Source organism: Biomphalaria glabrata, chromosome 2 (assembly GCF_947242115.1).
Source record: "Biomphalaria glabrata chromosome 2, xgBioGlab47.1, whole genome shotgun sequence".
Classification (NCBI taxonomy): domain Eukaryota; kingdom Metazoa; phylum Mollusca; class Gastropoda; family Planorbidae; genus Biomphalaria; species Biomphalaria glabrata.
This window is the reverse complement of record NC_074712.1, coordinates 2,627,464-2,654,673: the sequence shown is the minus strand read 5'-3', so window position 1 is coordinate 2,654,673 and position 27,210 is coordinate 2,627,464. Positions and strand designations below refer to the sequence as shown.

The 27,210-nt window shown below is 38.0% G+C and overlaps 2 protein-coding genes across 2 annotated transcripts in view; one reads left to right on the top strand and one right to left on the bottom strand.

The window, feature by feature from the left end:
* The window catches only part of LOC106062292 (uncharacterized), a 43,198-nt gene extending 22,964 nt beyond the window's left edge, over window positions 1-20,234 (bottom strand). Inside the window, exons 1-7 of the mRNA XM_056018740.1 lie at window positions 19,753-20,234; window positions 17,704-17,873; window positions 12,516-12,684; window positions 10,528-10,716; window positions 4,964-5,161; window positions 3,033-3,880; window positions 781-1,079 (exon numbers count right to left, since the gene is read on the bottom strand). Of these exons, the coding sequence (XP_055874715.1) occupies window positions 781-1,079; window positions 3,033-3,880; window positions 4,964-5,161; window positions 10,528-10,716; window positions 12,516-12,684; window positions 17,704-17,873; window positions 19,753-20,220 (2,341 nt within the window). The 5' untranslated portion in view covers window positions 20,221-20,234. The remainder of the gene's footprint in view (window positions 1-780; window positions 1,080-3,032; window positions 3,881-4,963; window positions 5,162-10,527; window positions 10,717-12,515; window positions 12,685-17,703; window positions 17,874-19,752) is intronic.
* Window positions 1-27,210, top strand: part of LOC106052088 (protocadherin Fat 4-like) — a 301,505-nt gene that overhangs the window by 89,026 nt on the left and 185,269 nt on the right. The window lies entirely within an intron of this gene.

Sequence of the window (27,210 nt, the reverse complement as noted above, 5' to 3'; positions counted from 1 at the left end):
TTGTCATCTAACTTGCTGTCTGTTGGTGAGTTTGTGCAGTTAAACCAGAAGATATGAATGAAAAAAAAAATGCTTGCTGGATAATATCAAATTGTTGTGAAAAAGCCGGCCATTTTTCCACTTTTGACCAATGTCTACCGGACGGTGGATAAGGTATTGAGAAGAATATGGGGCATCAAGGAAGAAATTGTTAGGTTCCTTGAAGGACATTGACCGTGACTTTGTTACTAATATTTCTAATGAAGAATGGAAGACAGACTTCCATGTTTTTAATTGCAAAATAAAATGCATGTGCAGGTCAAATCTTTTCAAACAAAACTTTCCCATTTCTCCAGGTAAGCAAAGTGAAAACAGGTTTTGTGCAGCAAAGCACGACGTGACGCGATATGAATTGAGATCTGTCGCTTGTGCATTATCTCGCCAATAAACAAAGGTATTATTCATAAAGAGTCTTACTTTTTTTTTTCGGTTAATTTTACTTATATACTGTCCTAATTGGAATTTAGACAATAACAGCTATAGAGTACATTATCTCATGTCATGATGTCGAATGTCAAAATGCAGGGACACCTAAAAAGGTCAAGCCTCCCCCGGGACTCCAAATCCCCTATCTACGCCACAGACCGAATGGCATAAATATTAGGCTTGTCTTCGAGTCCGAAAATTAAGAAGAAATGCAGCAGCATTTCAGCAATTCACGTGGCTTCAAAGTTCCAGCTGTGATCTACATATTTAAAGAAATCAGACCAAACAGAAATATAAATCTTTAATTTCACATACCAAGAAGCAACGTTGTGTCGAGGTAGCACACTCCATCCCCGTATCCTAGTTTAGTTCCATCTGACGTCAGATGTGACGCAACTATCACTATGACTACGACGCAGACGGGGCACGTCAGTGAGCCAGCGATGGTCTTGAAGAGCTGCAGGTTTTGCTGCTGTGAGCTGATGGTGATTCTAGTCTTGGCTGTGAAGATCCTGAACATGTTGAAGCTGCAGATGAAGGTCCAGGTGAACGTCCACAGCCAGCAGGAGTGAGTCAGCACGCCCACAGCCGTACACAGTGCGCTTGGGGCTGAACTAAAGAACAAAAAGAGGTCAATGTCTGTATCAGCAGTCAGAGATTAATTGACCTATAATACAATTGTTATTTCAGTAAATGGTAAAAGTGGGGTAATTCAAGCGCGTCTTGTTAACTTCACGTGATTAGTGTAATGACTAATTGATTTCCTTCACAGAAGTTCCACGTGTAACCATAGTGACTAAATTTGTATGACTAGTGACCGATCAATGAACACATTTATCCAATGAGTTTATCTATTATATTTTCCTTCTCAAAAAGCACATCTAGTACAAAAATGGAAATAGTGAATTATTTAGGTTAAAAAGTATCATGACGTTTGAAACATAAAATTTAAAGTTCAGATGCTTTATAAAACATAATGTTTATTTAAAAATAAGCTTCTGAGATTGTGACTTAGTTTTAAAAAAAATAAATAAGAAAAGCATAAAAAAATTAATTAGATCAAGTGTAATTGTATCAAATAGTTTGGATCAGTCCTGTGATCAAATTAGTAATTGATCTAGACTAACAATCATACATCTGTGTGATTGGAAATATTTTATCGATTGTTTCTGTATAGCGCAATTTCATGCTGTTAGCTTTCTCAATGCGCTATGACCCTATCACTTGTTTGGGTCAGTTGAGAAAGGGGGCGAAAAGAAGGGTGTATCCTTATGAGTATTACCGTAATCGCTTTTAAAAAAAAGTTGTATTACTTTAATTCGAACAGGCCTTCTCAAGGGCAATAACTCAACTTATACCACAACATCTGTCAAGTACTGTTTCTTTCCCTTGTTCGATAACAAACAAAGTTATTGTATATTCGAATATTTTAGACTCAATGTCATTACTCCATCAGTAGTCATTATTACTTATATTCATGTCATTAAACAGTGACATTGTTAACAGTGAGTCAATTATTTATAGTAAGCACGAAGGTGCCTGTTGAATGTCAGGGCCCGGGCAAACGAGCTACGGCTTTAACATAACCCTGACAGTTATTAATTACCAATAGTTAATTAAGTAATTGGTTAATTCGTTTTATTGATTCTTGTTTTGTTAAGCACAAGAAAAAAATATTCAAAATTTCAATTTGTTCCGATACTTAGTATGGGAGAATTAAACGTACACACATTGTTTTATCCAAAATAGACAGAGTTGATATTAGCTTTGTAAAGAGGCAATCATATCAGGAGGAATTTTAAGCATCGGGATCTCATGTCCTAGATTATTTGTCAACTATTCCAAGTGACAGAGAAGGCGAAGGCATAGACCCTATGAAATATTTCTTTATTATAATAATAACTGAACATCTTTAATGGCAAACTGCATAACTCTAGATTTAGATTTCATTAAAACGTTTCTTTAACCTATTTCGTAAACGTTGGGACGGCTTTGAATATATATATTTTGTGAACAAATGCGCTGGTCAGTAAGGAAAAAAATATTCCAAAGAAAGTTCAAAGGAAGGGTCCAGAATAACGTAATCTGGGAAAGTTTTTTCGTGACCAACACCTACCCCTCTCTTGACCTGGTTTAAAATGGACGCGATTTGCAATCGAGCGTGACAATTTATATGACATTAAATTTTAAGTTGCAGTCGAATTTATATGACAATAAATTTAAAAGTTGAGCAACAAAATAAGCTTTTGAAAGACGCAATGTGCAGTCGAATTTATATGACAATAAATTTAAAAAATGAGCAGCAAAATAAGCTTTTGAAAGACGCAATGTGCAGTCGAATTTATATGACAATAAATTTAAAAAATGAGCAGCAAAATAAGCTTTTGAAAGACGCAAATGTGCAGTCGAATTTATATGACTATAAATTTAAAAATTGAGCAACAAAATAAGCTTTTGAAAGACGCAAATGTGCAGTCGAATTTATATGACAATAAATTTAAAGTTTAACAACAAAATAAGCTTTTGAAAGAACTTCAGTAATGTATACGTGTTACAAATGAACTTACAGATGAGTGGATGCAATCAGAGACGCTTGCGCCAACAAAAGACTCAAACTTAGACATGCGTTGTTTCTTCCAGCAGTGGTCAGCAGGACTGGGAATCTCAAATATGTAAACAACGTCATCAAGAGGCCCAGTATGGACGCTCCAAGGCACACCATTGTTAGAACGTATTGGGCGGCCCTGTTTTCGTCGTCACTATTCCCCTGAGAGAGCCCCAAAGACTCAACATCTTCAGACAAGTGTACATTCTTGTCGAGCAGATCACGACACACATTAAGTTTCCCGTCGTCACCAATATGCATGTAGTTCATGTCCGTGGGTTCCTGAAAGGTGATTTTGTTGTCACCGAAATTTACAATGATTTTAACAGTCGTAGGAATGGTTGCGTCTGTGATGACTCTGTTGAAGTGAGACTTGTTGAGTGCCACAAAACTGCAGCTCAGCAAGTGAGAGACATTAAGGAAGCTGTCTCGTACGTTCCACAGTACAGCGTTTTCATCGCTCGTCACGTTCGGGCTAACCTCAGACACACCGCAGCTAATCTTGCCATGGCTGGGCACAGTAATCGTTTCACACAGTGAGTTGTTTGATCTCAGACTGAGTGAAGGGATAAACTCCGCTTCCACTCCGTTGGCTAAGCTCAGGTTCTTCCAAGGCGACAGGAGAGCGTCTGTCAAGGCGCCCTCGAACTCGTCCCGCCCAAGATCCTGATTGGCAACGATGTGGCCGGATAATAAGAAGACAACAGGCTTTCGTAGAGTGCGCCGGTCATCAAGGCGGTCAGAGGCAGCTGTGATGAGGCTGATGTTGATCTTGCTGCTGTCCATTATGTTAACAAGATAGTCGTTCAGCTGAGGACAAAATAAAATTGCAAAGACACCTCAGTTGTTGCTATGAAGTTGCTAAGAAGTGGAGATGATGTTTTAGGTTTCATTATCTTGATTTGGACTGGACAAAAACTAAATAACAATGGCTATTTTAAAAAAATGTGCATTTTAAATTCAAAATATTGTCACTCCTAAATGCGGAACTAAATTATTTAAACCACGAGAAGTGTTTCCCAAAGTCTTACTCTTAAAGCGTATCGTATTTTAAAAAGCTTCCCTAAGATTCGTAAGTCCCTGAACCCCTTTTGTTAGAGGTGATTTTTGGTGCTAAAATTTGTGGTGATGGGTGTAAAAAAATCGTATTTATACATACAAACATATATATATATATATATATATATATATATATATATATATATATATATATATATATATCTCTTATTGTACTTTGGTGAATTTTGTGACTATAGAGTGTAAAAGTGTAAATAATGAATGGTGAGTTAGGTATGACCGGAAGTAAGGTGGTATGAGAGATCGAGAATTAGTCAAGCACAGTAGCCCAAGTGGTAGCAACTAGTTGTAGCAATTACAGTAAGTGGTAGCAACTAGTTGTAGCAATCACAGTAAGTGGTAGCAACTAACTAGTTGTAACAAGTAGTGATGTTAAAGTATAGTAGAGGTAATGCAGTTAAGTAGATAGTTCTAGTCAGTTGTTGTAGCTTGTTATTTTCTGATCAATTTGGAACTCATGTCACAAATAAGTTAGTCTTTGAGTTGATGAAAGACGTTTTATGAAGTCGAATAATGGAATTTGTGAGTGATATCCAAAATCCTTATCACGACTATCATTATAAAACAATAAAATACCTTAGTTCTGAGTAACTTCTGAGTCTGTCAATATAAATCTTAAGAAATACATTTGTCCTGAGTCTGTCAATATAAATCTTAAGAAATACATTTGTTCTGAGTCTGTCAATATAAACCAAAGAATATCTTATTCCTGAGTCTGTCAATATAAACCAAAGAAATACCTTTGTTGTTAGTCTGTCAATATAAACCAAAGAAATACCTTTGTTCTTAGTCTGTCAATATAAACCAAAGAAATACCTTTGTCCTGAGTCTGTCAAACAGATACGCCTGAGGAATAAATGGCAGCGCATGTCTGACTTGTTTTGGAATTTCAGCGCTCGACATCAACCAAAGTCTGAGACTGTAGCCGAGGCCTTTGATCTCTGACAGGACCGTTGAACACTTGCCATTAATTAGCTTCTTTCCTGGAGCACAAAGTAAAGAGAAGCACTGGCCCTGTGGAGGTTTAGAAAGTTGAAAATCATGTCAAATATTGGCCCTATAGACCTTCCGATAGTACAAAGTAAATGCAAATACTTTTTTTTTCAGAGAAGAAATTATGAAACTTTTCACCAATGTTATTGTTGGGGTATATAAGGTTTTTAATAAATTGCACAATTTTATTTTTTTGCTGTTTATTTATTTTTTTATTTTCTATTTCATTTAGGAACACCAAATTCACTTCGCTTACGGCCTTGATTTATCTAAATCCGGTCATGCCTCTGGGGTATAGCCTACCAACCATATTGCTCCAGCTAGGTCTATACATGTAGCTTGCACCAGATTACCCTGCCTCAAAAGGGTCTCTCGGGTGGAAACGGTCGTAAGAGGAAAGGATTAGGCCAAATTGGTAGCGGAACAAGACTCCCGTGGGAGTGCCAGGGGCGTAACTAGGGATTTGGGGGCCCGGGGGGATTGACCTCTTTGGGGGCCCCTTGCATTTTGACATTGGACATATGACATGGGATAATGTACGCAAAAATATATAAGCCCCAAATCAAATTGGTACAGTATATCAGTAAACTTAACAAAAGTAATCAAGACTCTTTTAATGAATAATACCTTTGTTTATTAGTTAAATAATGCAGAAGTGACAAATCTAAATTGATATCGCTTCACGTCGTGCATTCTGTGCAGCAAAGACATCTATAACATCAACTACATCGATACTTTCTAGTATTTGTGACTTCACTGACATTAAAGCCATGATAAGCCTTTCTTGTGTCATTGTGCTCCTGAGATAGCTTTTGATGAACTTGAGCTTTGAGAATGATCTCTCACATGACGTAATGGAAGTGTCCTGAGTTAGCAGTATTCGGAGGGGGTTGCAAAGTTTGAGCACACGTAATTACCATATGAAGCCTCTTTCCTCAATATGTCTATTGGTGATTGTATTACTGGTTTGTTGATGAAAAGTGCTCGTGCATCAGTGACATCATTGAAAAAGCGATTTGCCATTTATTTCATCATACAAACAGGAAAAGTAGCACAGTTTGTCATAAGCAGGTCTTCATCTAACAGGTGTCTTGGTTCAAGAAGAAACCCAAAGGTATCCATTTTCTTTCCAGCCTTTGAAATCTGTCCAGCACTTCTGTCGCAACAAGTTTAAATTGCAGTTCTATTGACAGTCCTACATCAGAACTCAACTTCCCATCAAGTCTTTTCTTTCTTCTTGTTGTTTTGATTACAGGGAATCCATAGTATTCACTACCTTCTTTTGCTTTTTCGATGGATTGGGTTTTTGTCAGTTTCTCATCATTTTGCAGAAAGCATGAAAGGGTACTAATTTCTTTAGCAGCTTCCCGTATATGCAGTCCAGACTTTTGTAGTTTCTTCTGAACTATAGTAATTGTGCGCAAGAGCTTTGACCAGAATTCAAGATATGCAAAAAAAATCTTAATTTTCCATTGCATGAAGAAGATTCTGTGCTAATATTATATGGTATTACGTCATTGTTGGTTGTTTATGTTTTGTGCGCAAGAAAAAGGATTCAGAGAATACAAAAGTGGGAAAGATCCATATCTCGCTATGCTCGAGTATAGAAATACTCCGATGAGTGGACTGACGTATGTACCATCACAACTGCTGACGAGTAGAAGACTCAGGGAATCATTCCACCTGATCCCAAACTATTGAAACCATCGGTAGCTGAAAATGCAGAGACATTACTCAACGAACGACAGATGAAAAGCAAAGTGAAATACAATGCAAAAGCAAGACTACCTAAAGATTATTCTGTCGGAGAGTTCGTCTAGGTCAAACATGGCAGAAAGCAGTTGTCATAAAAAAACATTCAGCACCCAGATCTTACATCATAAAGACAAACGGAAAAACATACAGAAGAAATCAACGCATTTGAATAAGAGTTTCGATGAAGACATCTCTGGGTACTATGATACCGATGGAGACAATGAACTGCAAACTGTTGGAACAAACGAAACTGACAATTATAGACCAACGTCTAGAGAACTTGCTGTGCCAGTCAAGACAACCAGAAGTGGACGAATTGTTAAAGTTCCTAGTAGACAGGGCCGGCCTTAGGCCACTGCAGCCTATGCGGTCGCAGTGGGCCCCCGCGCTTTCATAGGACCCGCGCTAATTCTAAGTGTACATTATTAAATTAAACCATTATAACGTATATAAAATAACAGGGTTTTCGCGACCTCCTGATTTTTCAGGGCCTCCAGGAAATCTCATGAAAAGGCAAAATATACGATAAAGTACTGAACTTTTTTTTAATTTATTGAAATCTCCTGAAGAATAGACGAAATTGACATTTTGGGGTGCCTATACATAAAAAGTGGCATTGCGAGCTTTCATTTGATAAAAATTTATTGCAAAGACGAAAGTAGGCCTATTTTCTAATAAAAAAAAAATAATATTGACATTATGCTCATCCCTACCCACACTAGGCACCGACGCGATCCGTTTCGCATAGGGCCCCGCAAATGCTAGGGCCGGCCCTGCTAGTAGATATCACTCTTAAGAACTTTAAATAGAAGGGTGTGATAATAACTTCAAAAGGAAGGATGTGCTAATATTATGTGATATTACGTTATTGTTTGTTGCTTATGTTTTGTGCGAAAGCAAAAGGATTAGATGGAAATAAAAAGAGAGTTTCCATTGGATTGAGGAAAGTTGAATAGAGGGGTAATAACTAGAGTGTGAAGTTTAATTCTGAAATTATAGACGCCAAACCCGAATAATGGACTATTCTAGCATTATTAAGAATAACTTTTGGATCTGTTATACTCGATTGTGTAAATTTAGCTTCAAGGTTAATTAGTGTAGCCATAAAATACTCGCCATTTAGATCTATTATTAGTAAAGGTAACAAGATACCTGAAATTCGATGTATATCATGCAGTTTTATTCGTGACAACAAAGTTTAAAATGTAAAACTAACTTTAAAAAAAAAACTTTGATTTCTGTGGGAAAAAATATTTTTAAAATGTCAACAAAGTCAACGTACTGATAGACCTAGATGTAGGTTTAGTCTATGTGATAAATTTAATCCATAAATGTTGAAAAAAAAAAGACACCCGTTGACACTATTTGTCAATCAAATATATTAAATTTATGTATTTACAAATAAATTTCGGACACCCATTTGGGGGCCCCCCCTAGGTGGGGGCCCGGGGGGATTTTAAAATTCTCCCCCCCCTCCCCCCCCCCATAGTTACGCCACTGGGGAGTGCCTAAGGGGGGCAGGAGTATTCCCATTGCGCTGTGCGAGGTTGTAAAAGAGCTCCCACAACCTTGTCACGGGGCGCCGTACCTCAAAAGTCCGTTTCATAAATTACGGGTCTCGCACGTTTAACCTGGTATAGAATAGAAAATGTTAGTGGTTCCCGGTCTACACGGCCCTCGGCCTCGTCTCTAGTCCGGAGTGAACGTTTCACTGGGAATGAGGGCGTCAACGTAGACATTCGTAAAACCCTCTGCCAGACAATCAGGCCGATGAGAGGGAGCTTCTGTTCGCTTTTGCTGGACTAGAGTTTCAAGAGCCTATGGCTCAACTCTGACAGTTCAAAGTGTTCGTGCGGTATGTGCACTAACTGTGCACTAACTGTGCACTAACTGTGCACTAACTGTGCACTAACTGTCGTCCTAATACAAACAGATAAACCATGTTTAGAAAAGAAGGGAAATAATTTCATCTTTGAAGTTTAGGGAGAAGGTTGAGCCAGATGTCACAATTTTCAAATTTCGATGTTTTAAACGCTTTTAGAATTCATTGATTCTCACCAAACTTAACATGTAACTGCAACATTTCAGACAACAAGTAGATCAAATGAAAAAAAGTTTCTCTCTTCAGACTTATACAACAAAGACATTCGTAAGACCCTCTGCCGGACAATCAGGCCGGTGAGAGGGAGCTTCTATTCGCTTTTGCTGGACTAGAGTTTCGAGAGCCTATTGCTCAACTCTGACAGTTCAAAGTGTTCATGCGGTATGTGCACTAACTGTCGCTCTGTCTTCTCGATGGGCCCACAACACTTTTCAGTACATTTAGTGAAAATGGATTCTAATAACATTTAATTAAGTCGAGCTTTAAGGGGGAAAAAACAAACAGTGTCACAGTGTAACTAATACATTGTGACATGAAACAGTGTAATGTTGGACAATCATTTCAACAGTAGGCCTATCAACAAAATTATGCAAAAATCAAATTCCACTTTCGAAACAGTCTTATCTTGTCTTATCTTATACATTACAGACGTAGCTTCAAAATACCACACACTACCACAATGAATGCATTTTACGTGTCAATCTAGTCATGAATGTTAATCAATGACTTAAAGTCGTTGGTTTTCCTGGCTGATTCAGGCAACCCATTCCATTCTCTAATGACACTAAGGAAGAAGGAGCAGTGAAAACAATGAAGCCTGATTAATTATAAATACGGAAAAGTATCGACATCGTTTTTATAATGTTTTGTATGTTTCCGTAAACATCTCAAATGTGGTTTCGCATTTTTGATTGCGCATCAAATTATACTGATAAAAGTGTTTTTTACAAGCTGTCCCTGTCACTTGTAGACCCATCTTCTCCCTATCTGATACTATATCGCGTTTCAATGCATCCTTTTCGCTTAGGTTCTTGTGCTGTTTGTTCTATGATTGACCTTATCTTACTTATTTTCATCTGGTGTAATGGATGGCATGAACTTTTATAGAAACTAATATTTATTCCAGACATTGTTGACATGGGGTCCTGGGTTAGAATTCTGGTGAAGACTGGGATTTCTAATTTCGGGATCTTTAGGGCGCCTCTGAGTCCACCAAGATCTAATGGGCACCTGACTTCTTTTTTTCTTCTTGAAACTGTCAGGTAGAGTTGAGCCTTCGGCTCTTGGAACTCTAGGCCAGCAAAAGTGAACAAGAGCTCTCTCTCACCGGCCTGCCATTAGTTGTGGAAAAGTAAAGGCGGTTGGCCCTTTTGCTGGCTACATGGCACACTCGTTAACAGTGTCCACAGAAATAGAAGACCTTTTACATCATCTGTCCCATAGATCGCAAGGTCTGAAAGGGAAACTTTACTTTATGTCGTAAATTTGTTTATTTGATTGTCGGCCCTAGAGTATGTTTACATTTGTTAGACTGTGTACTGACCTTGTTTCGTGTCGTGATCTTTACTTTGTGTGTAGTTGTTTGTCATTCAGTGAAATAAAGCTTTAGATGTAACATGGTTTTTGTTATGTTAAAGCACTTTTTTGACCAACTTTTTTTTTCTTGCAAGATATGATATTGATAATTTATTCATAAAGAAATTTTAGTGATAAAATTTTGTAAAACAACATTCACAAATGATCTACTTACGTTCGGAGCAGTCCATTCGTCTTGAGAGCAGACGGTCACATTGGGAGACAGAATACGAGAAAAAGTTTTTCTGATGATTGTCTTGCTACCAAAGTTAATCAGTAGTTGAAGTGGCAGTTTCAGTGGGGGAATAAATCTGGTTGTACTTTTAGATGGACTCCTGCAAGCTTTGTACCACGGATACGAGTTCTGCAAATACAACATCCGGTTTTAGCGAGAACAGACAGTATTCATCACCTCGTAGGTCATAGGTCATAGGTCATCAGACGCTCAAAGGCGGACAGAAAGGGAAACAAAGCTTTAGAAAGGAGGACAGAAAGGGAAACAAAGCTTTAAAAACGAGGACAGAAAGGGAAACAAAGTCTTAGAAAGGAGGACAGAAAGAGAAACAAAGCTTTAGAAAGGAGGATAGAAAGGGAAACAAAGCTCTAGAAAGGAGGACAGAAAGGGAAACAAAGCTTTAGAAAGGAGGACAGAAATGGAAACAAAGCTTTAGAAAGGAGGACAGAAGGAGAAACAAAGCTTTAGAAAGGAGGACAGAAAAGGAAAAAGATCTAGAAAGGAGGACAGAAAGGGAAACAAAGCTTTAGAAAGGAGGACTGAAAGGGAAACAAAGCTTTAGAAAGGAGGACAGAAAAGGAAAAAGATCTAGAAAGGAGGACAGAAAGGGAAACAAAGCTTTAGAAAGGAGGACAGAAAGGGAAACAAAGCTTTAGAAAGGAGGACAGAAAAGGAAACAAAGCTCTAGAAAGGAGGACAGAAAGGGAAACAAAGCTTTAGAAAGGAGGACAGAAAGGGAAACAAAGCTTTAGAAAGGAGGACAGAAAGGGAAACAAAGCTTTAGAAAGGAGGACAGAAAGAGAAACAAAGCTTTAGAAAGGCGGACAGAAAGGGAAACAAAGCTCTAGAAAGGAGGACAGAAAGGGAAACAAAGCTTTAGAAAGGAGGACAGAAAGGGAAACAAAGCTCTAGAAAGGAGGACAGAAAGGGAAACAGCTCTAGAAAGGAGGACAGAAAGGGAAACAAAGCTTTAGAAAGGAGGACAGAAAGGGAAACAAAGCTTTAGAAAGGAGGACAGAAAGGGAAACAAAGCTTTAGAAAGAAGGACAGAAAGGGAAACAAAGCTTTAGAAAGGAGGACAGAAAGAGAAACAAAGCTTTAGAAAGGAGGACAGAAAGGGAAACAAAGCTTTAGAAAGGAGGACAGAAAGAGAAACAAAGCTTTAGAAAGGCGGACAGAAAGGGAAACAAAGCTTTAGAAAGGAGGACAGAAAGGGAAACAAAGCTTTAGAAAGGAGGACAGAAAGAGAAACAAAGCTTTAGAAAGGAGGACAGAAAGGGAAACAAAGCTTTAGAAAGGAGGACAGAAAGAGAAACAAAGCTCTAGAAAGGAGGACAGAAAGGGAAACAAAGCTTTAGAAAGGAGGACAGAAAGGGAAACAAAGCTTTAGAAAGGAGGACAGAAAGAGAAACAAAGCTCTAGAAAGGAGGACAGAAAGGGAAACAAAGCTTTAGAAAGGAGGACAGAAAGGGAAACAAAGCTTTAGAAAGGAGGACAGAAAGAGAAACAAAGCTCTAAAAAGGAGGACATAATGTGTACGTTTATGTGGTATGAGAGATCGACAGTTAGTCAAGTGCAGTAAGTGGTAGCAATTAGATATTGTAAGTACAGTCTGTGGTAGCAACTAGTTGTAATAAGTGCAGTAAGTGGTAGCAATTAGATATTGTAAGTACAGTCTGTGGTAGCAACTAGTTGTAATAAGTGCAGTAAGTGGTAGCAATTAGATATTGTAAGTACAGTCTGTGGTAGCAACTAGTTGTAATAAGTGCAGTAAGTGGTAGCAATTAGATATTGTAAGTACAGTCTGTGGTAGCAACTAGTTGTAATAAGTGCAGTAAGTGGTAGCAATTAGATATTGTAAGTACAGTCTGTGGTAGCAACTAGTTGTAATAAGTGCAGTAAGTGGTAGACGCGTTTGCATTACTTACTTCATGACAGATGGCACAAAAAATATTCTTGTAGTAAACATCGCCTTCCACTCTGGCCACTCTGTAGATGGAACTATTCATGTGTCGACACGCCATCGCGATGTGCTCATCATAGGACCACGATGGGGAGGCGTGGTCACAGCTGTCAATCACTTTGTGGCTAATGTTACTAGAAGACAAATTGTTTCATAAATGTATTGACTATTTCTCTATTTACTTTCTATTTAATATCTATTTACAATCAAAGAACAAAGAATGGTCAGCCGGATGTGTTAAGCTACTTAATGCACTATCCAATACACTTTATCATTTTAAACAAATTTTTTGTGAAATGGATCTTCAGTTACTTTCAAATCTTGTCGGGAGTGATTTTGAATTGGGAAGCAATGCAATTTTAACTCTTTCTCTCCTAACTGACGATACCAGCGTTGATTCCACCAGAATGTGGTAAATAATTACGGAGAGAAAGAGTTAAGTTATAAAACAGAAGCCTTAAAGTGCACGCATCTTTTTTTTAAGGATATAAAAAAAACAAAACTTCTTTTGCTATGAGGAAACTGCGTTAAGCTCCAAGGATGTAGATTCTCTTTAGAGTTGGCCTCTTTCGGTCGTAAGGTCTATGGGTCATTACGTCACGCTTTTCTTCCAGAGCTGAGGACATGTTTTTTACGCTGTCCAGAGCCATATTTAACCATGGTTAGGCCGATAATAGAATATGCATCCTCTGTTTGGGACCCCTCAACTCAAGAAAATATTAAGAAACTGGAACAGACACAAAATAGAGCAGTGAGATTCATAACAAACGAATATTCACATTTGACTAGAGCAGTGGAGGGCAACATTTTTTTATCGAGGGCCGCATTTTAAAAAGTTTTGGAATGGCGGGCCGCATATATATATATTAGAAAGATAAACTTGCTGTGTAGATTGTCTTTTAATTCATATATATTGTATTACGATTTTTAAAAAATGGCTATTGTCCTTTTATATCACAATATCCTCACAAATATACAGTTGTATTTAATGTGCAGTATTTTACTTCTTACACTCGTGCATAATGTTTCGTAACTGTGAAACTATCTTACTAGTTGTTACCCCTGTGTGTGACTGCTGTCAAATTACAGTCAGTCAACATTGACCAGCGATTATGATTGTTTAGTTTCCACAAAAAATGCTTGCTCACTGAATGAGACAATTTATGTTCTGGAAGTTAAATGTCGGGACGAGGGAAGCCTGCCTCTGTGGAGCATCACCAGAGAATGCTGCTATGTCCTTTAATGGTGCTTACTAAATCGGGGAACCCCAACAGGACTCTCCAAAGACTATTCGTAGAACTGCCTGATCTGGAAACCACTACGCGGCTCATCTCAGTTATAGAATTACTGATCTGAACCCTTCAACATGTAAAATGTGTACCCAAATAGTGTGAACAGCAGCAATGTTTTTTTAAGTGTGGAAATACAGCTTCTGGCACCCATAAAACTCCCGTGGTAGTGCTGATTGGAACTTCTCTTTGCTTTGAGTTATGTCCTCTGGAGCTGAATCGGCTTCTCTTAATAAGTGTTGTACTTTTGATCATTACACTAAAGATAGTTTCACCTTTCAGCAAAGGAAAATGACAAAAACTTTTTTTTTTGCTTGCCAGTAGAATGGAAAGCCTTATTTGAAAAGATTTAACATGCATTTACATTTCATATGTAAACAATCAATTGCAATAGCAATTGTAGAGAAAATGAAATTTTGTCTTCCACTCTTCATTCGAAATATTGGTAACAAGGTCACAGTCAATGTCCTTCATGTAACATAACTGTTTCATCCTCGAGATTTTATATTCTTCTCCTTTGCCTTGCCCATGCTAAGCTCGCGGATACATTGGATTATTTATTCATAAATCAGAACTACCCGTGGTTAACTCCCCTAGCTCTAGTAAGTTTCACGGTTGTTATCATTTGCCGTATTTAATGTTTTAATTATGCGCAGCTTTGTGCAAACTTTGCTGTTTTGAGTTTATGGTTCTCAGTCAAAGATCGAGCTCCATCAGTTGTTACACTTGCCATCTTGTTCCAAGCCTACCCAACACTCAGACATAGTGTCTTGAATTGAGTGTATTGATGTATAGCCAATAAGCATAATCTTCGTTTACTTAAAACTTTTTATAATGAGACAGTTTCAATAATTTATCTAGATTTTTTTTTATATTTGCATTTTTATATCTATATACTGTGGGCACACCTGATTTCTGTAGGTGTCGGCGGGCCGCATAAAATACCTCGGCGGGCCGCATCTGGCCTGCGGCCCGTAATTTGCCCACCCCTGGACTAGAGTAACACCTTTAGTAAAATCACTAAGTTTAGAAACCCTTCAGGACAGAAGACTTAAAAGTAAAGTAGCAATTATACATAAAACACTGAACCATAATCTTCATATACAAATACAAAATTTAATAAAATACTCTGAAAGACACAAAGATAAAGGCATATTCCTCGTCCCATATGCTAGGACAAATTTGTACAAATGCTCCTTCTTCCCTAGTGCTATTAGAGCATGGAATGGGTTGCCTGAGCTAGGCAGGAAAACCAGTGACTTGGCAGAATTTAAGTCATTGGTTAATATGCATGACTAAAAGCATGACGCGTAGGACGTAATCATCTTCTTTTTTGAAGTAACGTCTGTATTATATAAAAAGAAGAAGATATTAGTCACCATCTCTCTTCACTTAGAGCGGTCTAGGGCGATGTCTTCCGAGTAGTAAATTAAAAAGTAAAGTTTCCCATTTCAGACCTTGTGGTCTATGGGGCAGATTGTTAAAATAAAGATCATCTGTTTCTGTGGTTAATGAGGGTGTCATGTGGCCAGCACAACGACCAACAGCCTTTTACTTTCCCCCAACTAATGTCAGGTACCCATTAGAGCCGGGTGGACTCAGAGGCGCCCAAAGATCCCGAGTAATCAGTATTCACTGATTTGATGTCCCGTTTGACTACATTTCGGAAACGGGTTCGACAAGTTTTGCTTGAGTTGACCATAAAGGAGGACTTTCGGGATGTGATTGTCCACCATTCGGCGAACATGATCAAAACAGCGCAGGCGTCGTTGTCAGAGGATTGTGAAGATACTGGGAAAACCCGTTCACGCATGGATCTCAGTGTTGCACACTCTTACTTGCCATATAATTTTCAAGATTCTTCGGCGACAGCGCAAGTGGAATGAATTCAGTTTTCTCTCTTGCTTTGCATAGGTAGTCCATGACTAACTGCCGTACAGTCAAAACGCATAACCCTGTAGACCTCCATTTGGTCACTGTGGTGAGCTTCTAGTTTTCACAAACTCTTGGCCTGAGTCTAGCGAAGGTCGATGCAGCCTTCATATACATTTTTTTTATCTCCTCTTCTAAAGACCGGTCATCTTGAATTGTGGATCCAAGGTAGAGAATTCATTTCTGGCATCTTTTCTTTTAAATAGTTCGTTAATGTGTTTTCAACCCATACATGTAACCATAAATGTGTCGAATGAATGTATTGTTGCATGGCTCACCCAATGGACGTAGGTATAGTGTAAGTAGCGCAACGACTGTCTTTTTAAACCTTTCTTTTATATTTATAAATTTGTTTTTGTCCCGAGTCAATATCAGCCACAAAAAAAAGTAATAATAATCCCATAAGAACTGTAATTAGTCATGTGACTTTCCCTCTCTCTGTAATGAACAAAACTGCCATCACAAATTGACATTTAACGAATGATTGTTTCGTAAATCTTTTAGGTGCAACCCTCTCTCTGTAATGAACAAAACTGCCATCACAAATTGACATTTAACGAATGATTGTTTCGTAAATCTTTTGGGTGCAACCCTCTCTCTGTAATGAACAAAACTGCCATCACAAATTGACATTTAACGAATGATTGTTTCGTAAATCTTTTGGGTGCAACCCTCTCTCTGTAATGAACAAAACTGCCATCACAAATTGACATGAACGAATGGTTGTTTCGTAAATCTTTTGGGCGCAATACGTTGCATGAGACGGTTATATTTCCCATTCAGGCCTAGGTCTTAGTATCTGCTAAGAGAATTCACACAGTTAGCCACGGCCAACCCAATGATTTCAACTGACATTATTTTAAATGTCATTCATGTTGAAGAATCAAAATACATCCCCCCCCAACACACACACTTGACTTAATTACGTCACATCGTCTCAAAGCGGTCGACTTCTGTCCATTGAGGCAATAACTGATGTCTCAACAAAGTCCGAAAAATCATTAGAAGACAACCGCCGGCCACTCCAATTATAACAACACCGTCGTCACGTGGTCAAGTCCTGCTCATCAAGACTACTGGCGGATTGAGGGGGGGGGGGGAGAGAGTCGTAGCTATTGCCCCTCTACCGATCCCCTCTCGCCGTAGGGGATGGGCAGGCGAATTTTTGTAAACAAATCACGCAATTAGGTAAAAGTTTATTTACTCCTTTACTTATCTTAATACAAGTATGCTATTATAATACTTAATTTAAATCGAGTACAGTTTTCCATGTTTGTGTTTTCAAATCACAGCCTTGATTTTTTTTTTTTTTTTTTACAAATACAACAATTAGATTTTTTGAACTGGTAAATAATATTGGATGTAAATTGATGGATTGAAAAAGAAAACTGCTACCTGCAGAGGCGGACTGGGTGTTACGATCGGCCCTGGCATTTCTATACAATCCGGCCCACAAATTGTATATCATATGATGGACATCCAATTCTAGGTCTATCTGTTAAGCTTGATAATGTATTGATAACTGAACGAATGCATGCACTGAACTCTATATCTTTATAAGAAATATAGGCTGTATGTTGCTTTTTAATTTGCTAAGTGTGTAGGCCCTAAAAGAATGAAGAATACTAGTAGCAGTACCTACTGATATAGGCCATTACATATTTTCGGGAAATGTGTTAGATTAAATTAGTATTACATTGTAGAGTCTGTAAAAGATTTTAAAAAAAAACGAGGGCCCCTTTTACAAGAGAATATTATAAAAAATTTTAACAAGTTAATTCACTCTATTATGGCATTTATGAGGCCCGTAAAATGGCCCTAACGGCCCATTTGGGTACCGGCCCACCGGGCATTAGCCCAAATGCCCATAAAGCTAGTCCGCCCCTGCTGCTACCCATGTATCCAGCAATGTAAAGCTGTTTGAATACTTACAAGAATATGGAAGGGTAGCACCTGGCTAGAATCGCATTCCGGGGAATGACCTGTTTGATTTGGCACGCGTCTCCGTTTGCGACGATCATGCGTAACAGCTGGTCTGTCGCCGTGGCCTGGTACACTTTCATGTAGTGTTGGCATCGTACGTCAATCTTGAAACTTACGATCTGAGAACAAACAAACACATATGTCTATTCATACAAATGTTGTCTTCATTCTAATTAGTGTATGCTGTGTCATTTTTTATTAGCGGCCCCCCAAAAAGGGGAATAGCCGCTATTAATTTTGTGTGGTCTGTCCGTCCGTTCGTCCCGTTTAGATCAAAGAAACTGAAAGAGAAATCGAAAATCCGGCTCATGTTATTTTAAAACTTTCAAAGTTCTGATACAACGGCTAGTTTCTATTTTTTTTAAAGCAAATTATCTATTTATTTTTAAATAAATATAAATGCAGTCTTTTCATAAAAATACACTATTTTACAACTATTCGACTCCAGATTGCCAGAGTGAAAAGATGTGTTTTTATAGTGAAATCCATCTCTCTCTGGCATTTCACGTCTCGAGAGACGATCTTTTCCCTTAGCAACTTCTTGTGTGCCTAAAGGGGCCAATCCTTGATACACAACTGCGATCGTATAGTGAAATAGATTTTGTTCAAATACCAGTTTATATTACTACTAAAGTCTACTAAACTTATTTCATTTTAAGTTAAATTTGTAAGTATTTTAATAGAATTTATATTTAGTTTTGTTCACAAGGAAGTTGCTCTAATATAATATAATATGTCTACAGCGGTTTAGTTGTCTACTTGCAGTTTGGTGCTAAAAGTAAAGTACCGTGCACAACAAAGTACATGCGTCTTCTTTTAGTATTGTCGGAGATGGGGTTGTGCTTGTTGATAGTTTACATAGGGTTGTGATTGTTGATAGTTTACATAGGGTTGTGATTGTTGATAGTTTACATAGGGTTGTGATTGTTGATAGTTTACGTAGGGTTGTGATTGTTGATAGTTTACGTAGGGTTGTGCTTGTTGATAGTTTACGTAGGGTTGTGCTTGTTGATAGTTTACATAGGGTTGTGATTGTTGATAGTTTACGTAGGGTTGTGATTGTTGATAGTTTACATAGGGTTGTGATTGTTGATAGTTTACGTAGGGTTGTGATTGTTGATAGTTTACGTAGGGTTTTGATTGTTGATAGTTTACATAGGGTTGTGATTGTTGATAGTTTACATAGGGTTGTGATTGTTGATAGTTTACGTAGGGTTGTGATTGTTGATAGTTTACATAGGGTTGTGATTGTTGATAGGTTTACATAGGGTTGTGATTGTTGATAGGTTTACATAGGGTTGTGATTGTTGATAGTTTACATAGGGTTGTGCTTGTTGATAGTTTACATAGGGTTGTGCTTGTTGATAGTTTACATAGGGTTGTGATTGTTGATAGTTTACATAGGGTTGTGATTGTTGATAGTTTACGTAGGGTTGTGATTGTTGATAGTTTACTTAGGGTTGTGATTGTTGATAGTTTACATAGGGTTGTGATTGTTGATAGTTTACATAGGGTTGTGATTGTTGATAGTTTACGTAGGGTTGTGATTGTTGATAGTTTACGTAGGGTTGTGATTGTTGATAGTTTACGTAGGGTTGTGATTGTTGAAAGTTTTTAATTCATAGCTTCTGATATTCTGGTTGAAACTATTGAAATCTGTCTTTTTACCTGCCAGAGTGGACCACTTCGTTGGCCGATTGTGAGTTTATGTTTCCACACAAACTCTCTTTGTAACCGTGTGAATTCTGGAAATGAGAAGTTATTTTTAAAGTAGAGCCACATAAGAACATGTAACGGGTTGCCTGAATCAGTGCCTTGGGAAGTCCCTTGACGAAGAGACTATGTTGTTTCTGTCAGCTCATCGTACAAACATTCGTGGCCCTGATATGACATTCGCTTAGGTCGCCTCGCACTGCTAAGGCCGCCTCAAACAAAGTTACAATAAAAAAAAAGTATACACATTTTGGCTTTTCTTTAAGCAGAATACAACACACTTACCCTTTCAACCCCGTTGCATTGAGCGCAGTATTTGTTACGGTACGCAGTGCCTGTTGCGTCATCAATGACGCGCGTGACGACGTCTGCGTCTATTTCCTCCAGGGGGAGCTCCTGTTCACAAAGTCTTTCTAAGTTTTTCATGTCCTCGGACTTCAGACGACATGATCGAATATAAATAAAGTTATATCCCAGTAGTGACGATTCTACATCGCACCCTAAAGCGACTTCCGAGCTGTCGTCTGGCGAAATATCGTTTGGCGAAATATCGTTGGGCGAGATGTCGTCTGGCGAGGTGTCGTTGTCTATCTCTACAGAAGAAGAGGTAGCATTAAAGCTTTGATAGCCCAGTTTTTCACTCTTGGTGTAGAGATTTCCAATCAATCCTGGCGGTGGAATGTAAGGCTCGGTGATGTCTGGACAGCAATTGCTGTACAGTTCGCAGGCTGGTCTTTCGCAAGAACATGGCATACATTTTACTGACGAGCATTTGCAAACAGACGCTCTGCTGGTAGGTCTTCGCAGATATGGTTGAGGTGTTCCAAAAGTAAACAGTCTCGGTTACGTTTAATAATTTTAAGTCGTAGTAAGGCGTGGTCGGCAAGATCCAACTCGTGGTAGTACTCTCTGGATCAAAGCTTGTGGAAAAAAATGTCGTCGAATATATACCGTCTTGACCCAAATCTTAAAGACGGCAGTAAGCCACGGCTCTCAACTGTGTCGTTATCCGAAGCGCTATCCTCAAGATCAGAATAGGTTTGGTTTGTTAAATCATCGCATAAACAATAACAACACACAGATGATAAAAATATCAACAATTTGACACGATTAAACTGCAGCCTCTGATTTGACCCCATAACTATGTCTTTAAACCTCAATAAGTATGAAGTAAAATCAGTTTTACTTTCGCTCTGACAGAAATTGCATAAAAATACCAACCCGTTATCACATAAGACTACACCAATCGGCGAGCAAGGCAAATTGTCAAGTGGCAATACATTTAGCGGAGACCACAGTGCACTACACAAGAATGAAATACGATTGTTTACATTCTCCGTTGTTTGTGTTCCACATAAAGAATCCAGGTCAAATAAATAACTATAAAAAGAATCTATAACCTAAAAGCGATCATCAAAATGACTATGATTATTAAATTGCTTTGAACTCTAGATCCTTTTTTTTTAAACCGACCAGTTAGTTCTCCCGTTCATCAACACCGATTTTTTTTAATCTGGTTGATTGCACTGTGAGTCAACAATTTAAGAATGATGTGGGATTGACCTTTCTCTTTTTTTTTTTTTCCTCCGGGCTCATGTACGCCTGCTAACCATCATAAAACAACTTCATCAAAAATTTAACCATTTAGAGCTCACTCAGGGCGTCTCAATTTGTGCTGTCTAGAGACCGCATTAATAGTGCATTCTGCAATCATAAATGGTTGAACAGGGCCGGCCTTTGGCATAGGTAAACTAGGCAGCTGCCTAGGGCCTCCAATTGGCGGGGGGTCTCGCATAGGATTAAAAAAAAATTGAGAAAGAAATTGCAAAATTTGTATCAGATCTCAAACATAGTAGAGCACCATGACTCTAAGTTTACAAGTCTAACTCTGTCTCTACTACGGAAATTGAGATAGATATATGAATTTCAGCAAATCGACAGATTGTTAGTAAATGACAACCTTTTTTATCTCGCTGTTTCTTTTTAAATTTTATTTCATTAAGGGACCACCAAATTCATTTCGCCTAAGGCCTCCGATTATCTAAGACAGGCCTTGTGTTAAATTTATATACTTCTCCATTTAATCCTTTTGCTGTTTTTTTTTTCTTTCCATTATTTGATCGAATCGAACATTAGCAAAAATTAAACTTCATATCTAGATCAATATACGATATGTGGTCAGTTTAGTTTCAGAATCCCTGTAACGACTAACATATTTTATCACATTAGTCATTGCCCCCTTCAGCAGCCCTACCCCTGCGTATCCAGGGTCAGTTCCAGAGCAACCTGTTATACCAATCTCAGGTGACATGGACCCACTGGCTACTCATGTATTCAGACAGATAAATAGGATGATTGCTATGGACGTAACTGTGCGCGGGGGGGAGGCTGTGGTGACATTTTCAATCAAATATAAAAAAATGAGATATTTATGGAACCTCGGAGGCGGGGGGGGGGGTCTGGGGGGAGGATTAAAATGTGGAAGTCATTCACCTGAAGAAGACGATAATAGGTAGAAAATTGTTGCTAGTAGTTGATCGTCTCAACTGTTCCAAACAATATATCGATCAAATTCTTTTTTATTGAAAGTTTGGACGAGTGGGGAATAGGAAAGCACACTTAAAAATCTAAATAATAATAATAATGATAATCTATACTATAAAGCAGAAAGGAAAACGTATGTAAGTAGCCTATGTATGAGTGTATGTAGGCCTATGTCCCTAATAGAAATCAAAACCGTTTGACCAATCTTGATAAACCTTAGCATAAATGTTCCTTGGGTACTAACTGGAACTGGAACCGTAGCGTGTGTAAAGTAGTTCTAGAGCAAGCTGAAGACCCTCAAAAAAAAAAGTTGCCCAACTCTATGAAAGTGTTACTATTTTATGGATCGAGGCCATGTTTACATGAGCCAAGATCGAAATGATCTAGATCTAGATATTATTTTGAGAACTACACTTGGCACATATTTTTTTTTTTGACACATGAAAATGCGTTTCTTTTTTCTTCTTCATAAAAAAAAAAGATTATTGCATTGTTACATAACAAATTTTGATCTATTATTAATATTACCTATAGCTAAAAGTAATAATAATAATAATAATAATCTTTATTATCCGTAAGTAGGCTATGGGATGTATCGTCAATAGCAGTCCCCGTGTGAATTTATTGTTAATAACGAGCTCCCATATAGGACTTGTAGCTAGAATTAGGTTAAGATCAACCGATTAGTGTTTGAAGTGTGCTGGCTCGTTCGTCCCGTGGTACATTGGTCCATACTTATATTTCCAAGGTTATTAAGTATGACCTCTAGGTAGCCTATATAATTAAATATAATTAATATTAAATTGTTATTATTATCATTGGAGTACAATCTAATCGAGGAAAGAACTTTAATAATGTTTCATATTTCAAGCATTTCAAAGTCAACTCTTATCTTATCTTATATAATACAGACGTTACTTCAAAAAAGAAGATGCTTACGTCCTACGCGTCATGCATTTAGTCATGCATATTAACCAATGACTTAAATTCTGCCAAGTCACTGGTTTTCCTGGCTGGGTCAGGCAACCCATTCCATGCTCTAATAGCACTAGGGAAGAAGGAGTATTTGTACAAATTTGTCCTAGCATATGGGACGAGGAAAGTGTCTTTATCTTTGTGTCTTTCAGAGTATTTTATTCCAATAATGGATATGTTTATATTCTAAATCAAATTAGTTAATTTCACGTATGAAGTGAATAAAGTCTCTTTGAAAATGATTTTGCGACACAAAACTATTTTCCATGATATTCTCATCGTGTTCAAACAGCCAAGAAAATCGATATCACGTGATTCAAAACACGAATGCATTGAATGGAATCAAACCATCGTCATGGCGAAACAATTATTTGTAATGAGAGGGCGCTGGTGGGCACTGAACTGTACTAAACAGCAAGACAATAGAAGTCTAATAGAAATGTTGATAGCTTTTTATTTCAAATGATTTGCTCTAATGACTAGCGCCCAGTTCAGTAAGAGGCTGTACGTCTATATCGACCATACAGGAAGGATGGAATCACAGTTTCGTGTAATGACTCTTGGTAGTTAGAACAGATTATATCCATAAACTCTTTGCTAATCTGACCTTAACATTGGTCACAAAATTATTTTTTTACAATTCCTTTATTCCGCTTGAAAGCGCCTCATGAGAACTGGAAACGGACATCGAAAATGGCAATAACGATTTTCCTAGAAATTTGACAGTTTATGTATATCTTTGGGGTAAAAAAAAATACTACCTAATTTGTTATGCCCGGAATAATTCCGTTTGACCGTAATGAATTTTCTAAATATAATGATTTAAAATTAGGCCTAAGTTTGGTCAGGGGGTCTAGACTTTCAATATCTTAAACACTTACGTCAGTGTGTCTATCCGTATGTATTCGTGATTGAAGAGTTCATCTCAGAACTACGGTTCTCATTCTTTGCCATTTTTGTCAGTTTTTTTTTTTTTAACATTGAGAGAAGACTACTGCAATGACAATACTGACAATTATTGTGTCTTATTAGTCAATTGAACTAGATGTTGTTGGGTTTGGGCGACATGTGCTCAGGACTGTAGTCTCGATGACTCTTGGTTCAAACCCTGCCCAGCATAACACTTATGTCCGATCTTGAAACCTGAAGAAACATTCGAGATGTGTATAACAATGCCGGATTAGCTCAGCTTGTCTCGATAAAGGTAGTGGTAAACCTCTGATGTGACGACTATTTAATAAAAAAAAAAAATTAACTTATGATTACACTGTAAACCTTACAGAACCGGAGTGTTATGGATTCACAATGGAGTGTGTGTGTGCGTTTCTATGGTGACGGTGGGAAACGGTATGCAGTGTGAATGACTCAAGATAAGTGGCATTGTAGTTATCGTTCTTAAGTAGGGGAGACGACTCCAGATTGCCAGACTGAAAAGATGTGTTTTTTTATAGCTAGATTTTGTTCAAACTACCATTTTATATAATTACTAACTGACTTAATCCTGTGCACTCCCAGGGAAGCATAGGGCCGCTTCCACACCTCTCCACCGAACTCGGTTCTGAGCAGCTTTCTTCCTCTGCTCCCATGCAGGGGCGGACTGGGTGTCAAAATCGGCCCAGGCATGTCTATACACTCCGGCCCACGAATTGTATATCAAACGATAGGCCTACATGTCATCAAAATAGTTGTTGAGTTTAATATTGTATCGATAACTCTACAATGCTCTACATCTTTATAAGAAATATAGGCCTTATGTTACTTTTTCATCACTTAGTGTGTAGGCCCTGAAAGGATGAAGCCTACTAGAAGCACTGATTAAAAAAAAACACGACATTCAGAGAGCCACTTTTATAAGAAAATGTTATAATTTTTTTTTTCAATTTAATATGTATCATCGTAGAGTTCATGACGCCCTTTAGGTGACTATACAGGCCCATTTGGATACCGGCCCACCGGGCATTTGCCCGAATGCCCATATAGCCAGTCCGCCCCTGGTACGCACCGGAACGGCGTACCGGCACCTTTTTCAATGTGGGGAAAAAATATTACTTATTTTGTATTTTAACGTTTATTATTAATTTATTAGTAGTTAAAAGTTAGGCAGAATCCATCACTGAGTACTGGCACCTATTTTTTTTTACAACTATAATGTTCATCTACACATCATGGGCGGGCTGGGTGCTAATACCGGCTCGGGTAATTCTATACAGTCCAGCCCACAAAATACAATGGACATCTAATTCTAGGTCTACCTGTCCTCAAAATCATTCTGTTTGTTTCATAATGTATCGATAAGTGAACGCATTCATAAAAAGAGCACCCTATCCTTAAACGAAATATAGTTATATAGACCTTATGTAACGTTGCTTTTTTAATCACCATGTTTGTAGGTGCTAAAAGGATAGGGCCTAATAGTAGCACTGTCTACGGATGCAGGCTGTTATAATTATTTCGGAAAATGTGTTAGATTAAATTAGCGTTACACTGTAGAGTCTGCTAAAAAAAACGACGAATATTATAAAACCTTAAACAATTTAATATGTTCTATATGAGGCCCATTAGTCGGCCCTACCGGCCCACCGGGCATTTGCCCAAGTGCCCATATAGCCAGTCCGCCCCTGCTCCCATGTCATTCCAGTACCCTCAGTTTCACTGATGACTAACCTCTTCCAGGTTTGCTTGGGTCTGCCCACTTTCCTCGTTCCTTGTGGGTTCCAGCCAAGTGCCTGCCTTGCGACATTGGTAGCTGGTTTTCGCAGGGTGTGTCCTATCCAGCTCCATTTTCGTTTTGTGATGTCTTGGGCTATGGGCTTTTGTCTAGTTCTCTCCCACAAATCAATAGTAGTTATTTTTTCTGGCCACCTAATTCCTAATATCCGGCGTGAGCATCTGTTAACAAAGGTCTGGAGCTTTTCCATATTTATTTTAGTGACTCTCCAAGTTTATGAACCGTATAGAAGGACAGACTTAACGTTTGTATTATAGATTCGTATCTTGTGGTGTAGAGATAATGCCTTAGAGAGCCAGATAGTTTGAAGAGTTGAAAAGGCAAACCTAGCTTTATTGATCCGAATATATAATTACTAAAGTCTACAACATTTATTTCATTTTATCTTAGGATGAATTCGTTTATATTGTAATAAAACATATATTTAGTATTGTTCACAAAGAAGGTATTCAAATTATTTGAAGTTCAATAGGATATAATAAACCTAGAGAAGAAGAAAAACGCCAGAAAAGAAAAGCAAGGCAAAACGACACTAGCTCCAGCTGGAATAATCTGCCCAGTGTGCGGCCGAACATTCCGGGCTCACATAGGTCTCACCAGCCACATGAGGAGGCATAAAACCCCAGTGCAAAGCCCTCAGCCCCCTGGATGACTAAGTGGTCATCGTCGAACCACGATGGACGAACTATATATATATATATATAATAAACCGAGAGTGGTTAAGTTGTATATAAACGACACAATTGTAACCTCCACAATATACTTATAGTGAAAATTTTTATTTCAATAACTAAAGATGAACAACAAAGCCTTGTTGTTGTTTTTTTGTTCTAGATTTTATTTGTTAATGGATTGACAAATAGTTGATGTTTTATGCTGTGCTCTACCTCTGAATTATTCTCTCCGCCATGACATTCTGAATTCCCCACGTACGTTTCCGGGAACTAGCCTGAACGGCGCTCGGTGCATATAAGATAACGCTAATATATTACCCTGTTTCAGTTTAATTGCTAAGCGATTCAATTTACCGTCATGCAGTTTAGAGCTAGTAAGCAACATTTCATTATTATGTAAGTGTAACAGTGAATTTGAAATACTATAAAGTCATCAGACTTTATATCAGAAAAGACATTTATAGATGCGTTGAAGCCTTGTTGGCTTGTTCATATTTAAATTTAGGGCGATTTATTTTTATGGAAATGTTTCAAAATGTTCTTATCTTATAAATTACAGACGTTTCTTCTGAATAGAAGATAATTACATCCTACACGTATCCATTGTCGATCTAGTCTTGTGTATTAATTAGAGAATTCAACACTGCTAATTCAGTGCTTTTTCTGGCTTGTTCGGGCAAGCCGTTTCATGCTACTGATGGCCTTATAGGGAACACTAGTAAGAATTTGTCCTGGCAAATGTAGCAAGGAATATACTTTTATCTATATGTAACCAATGGCATGGTACCATTCCTACAATAACTGCTAGAGCTAGACCTAGTC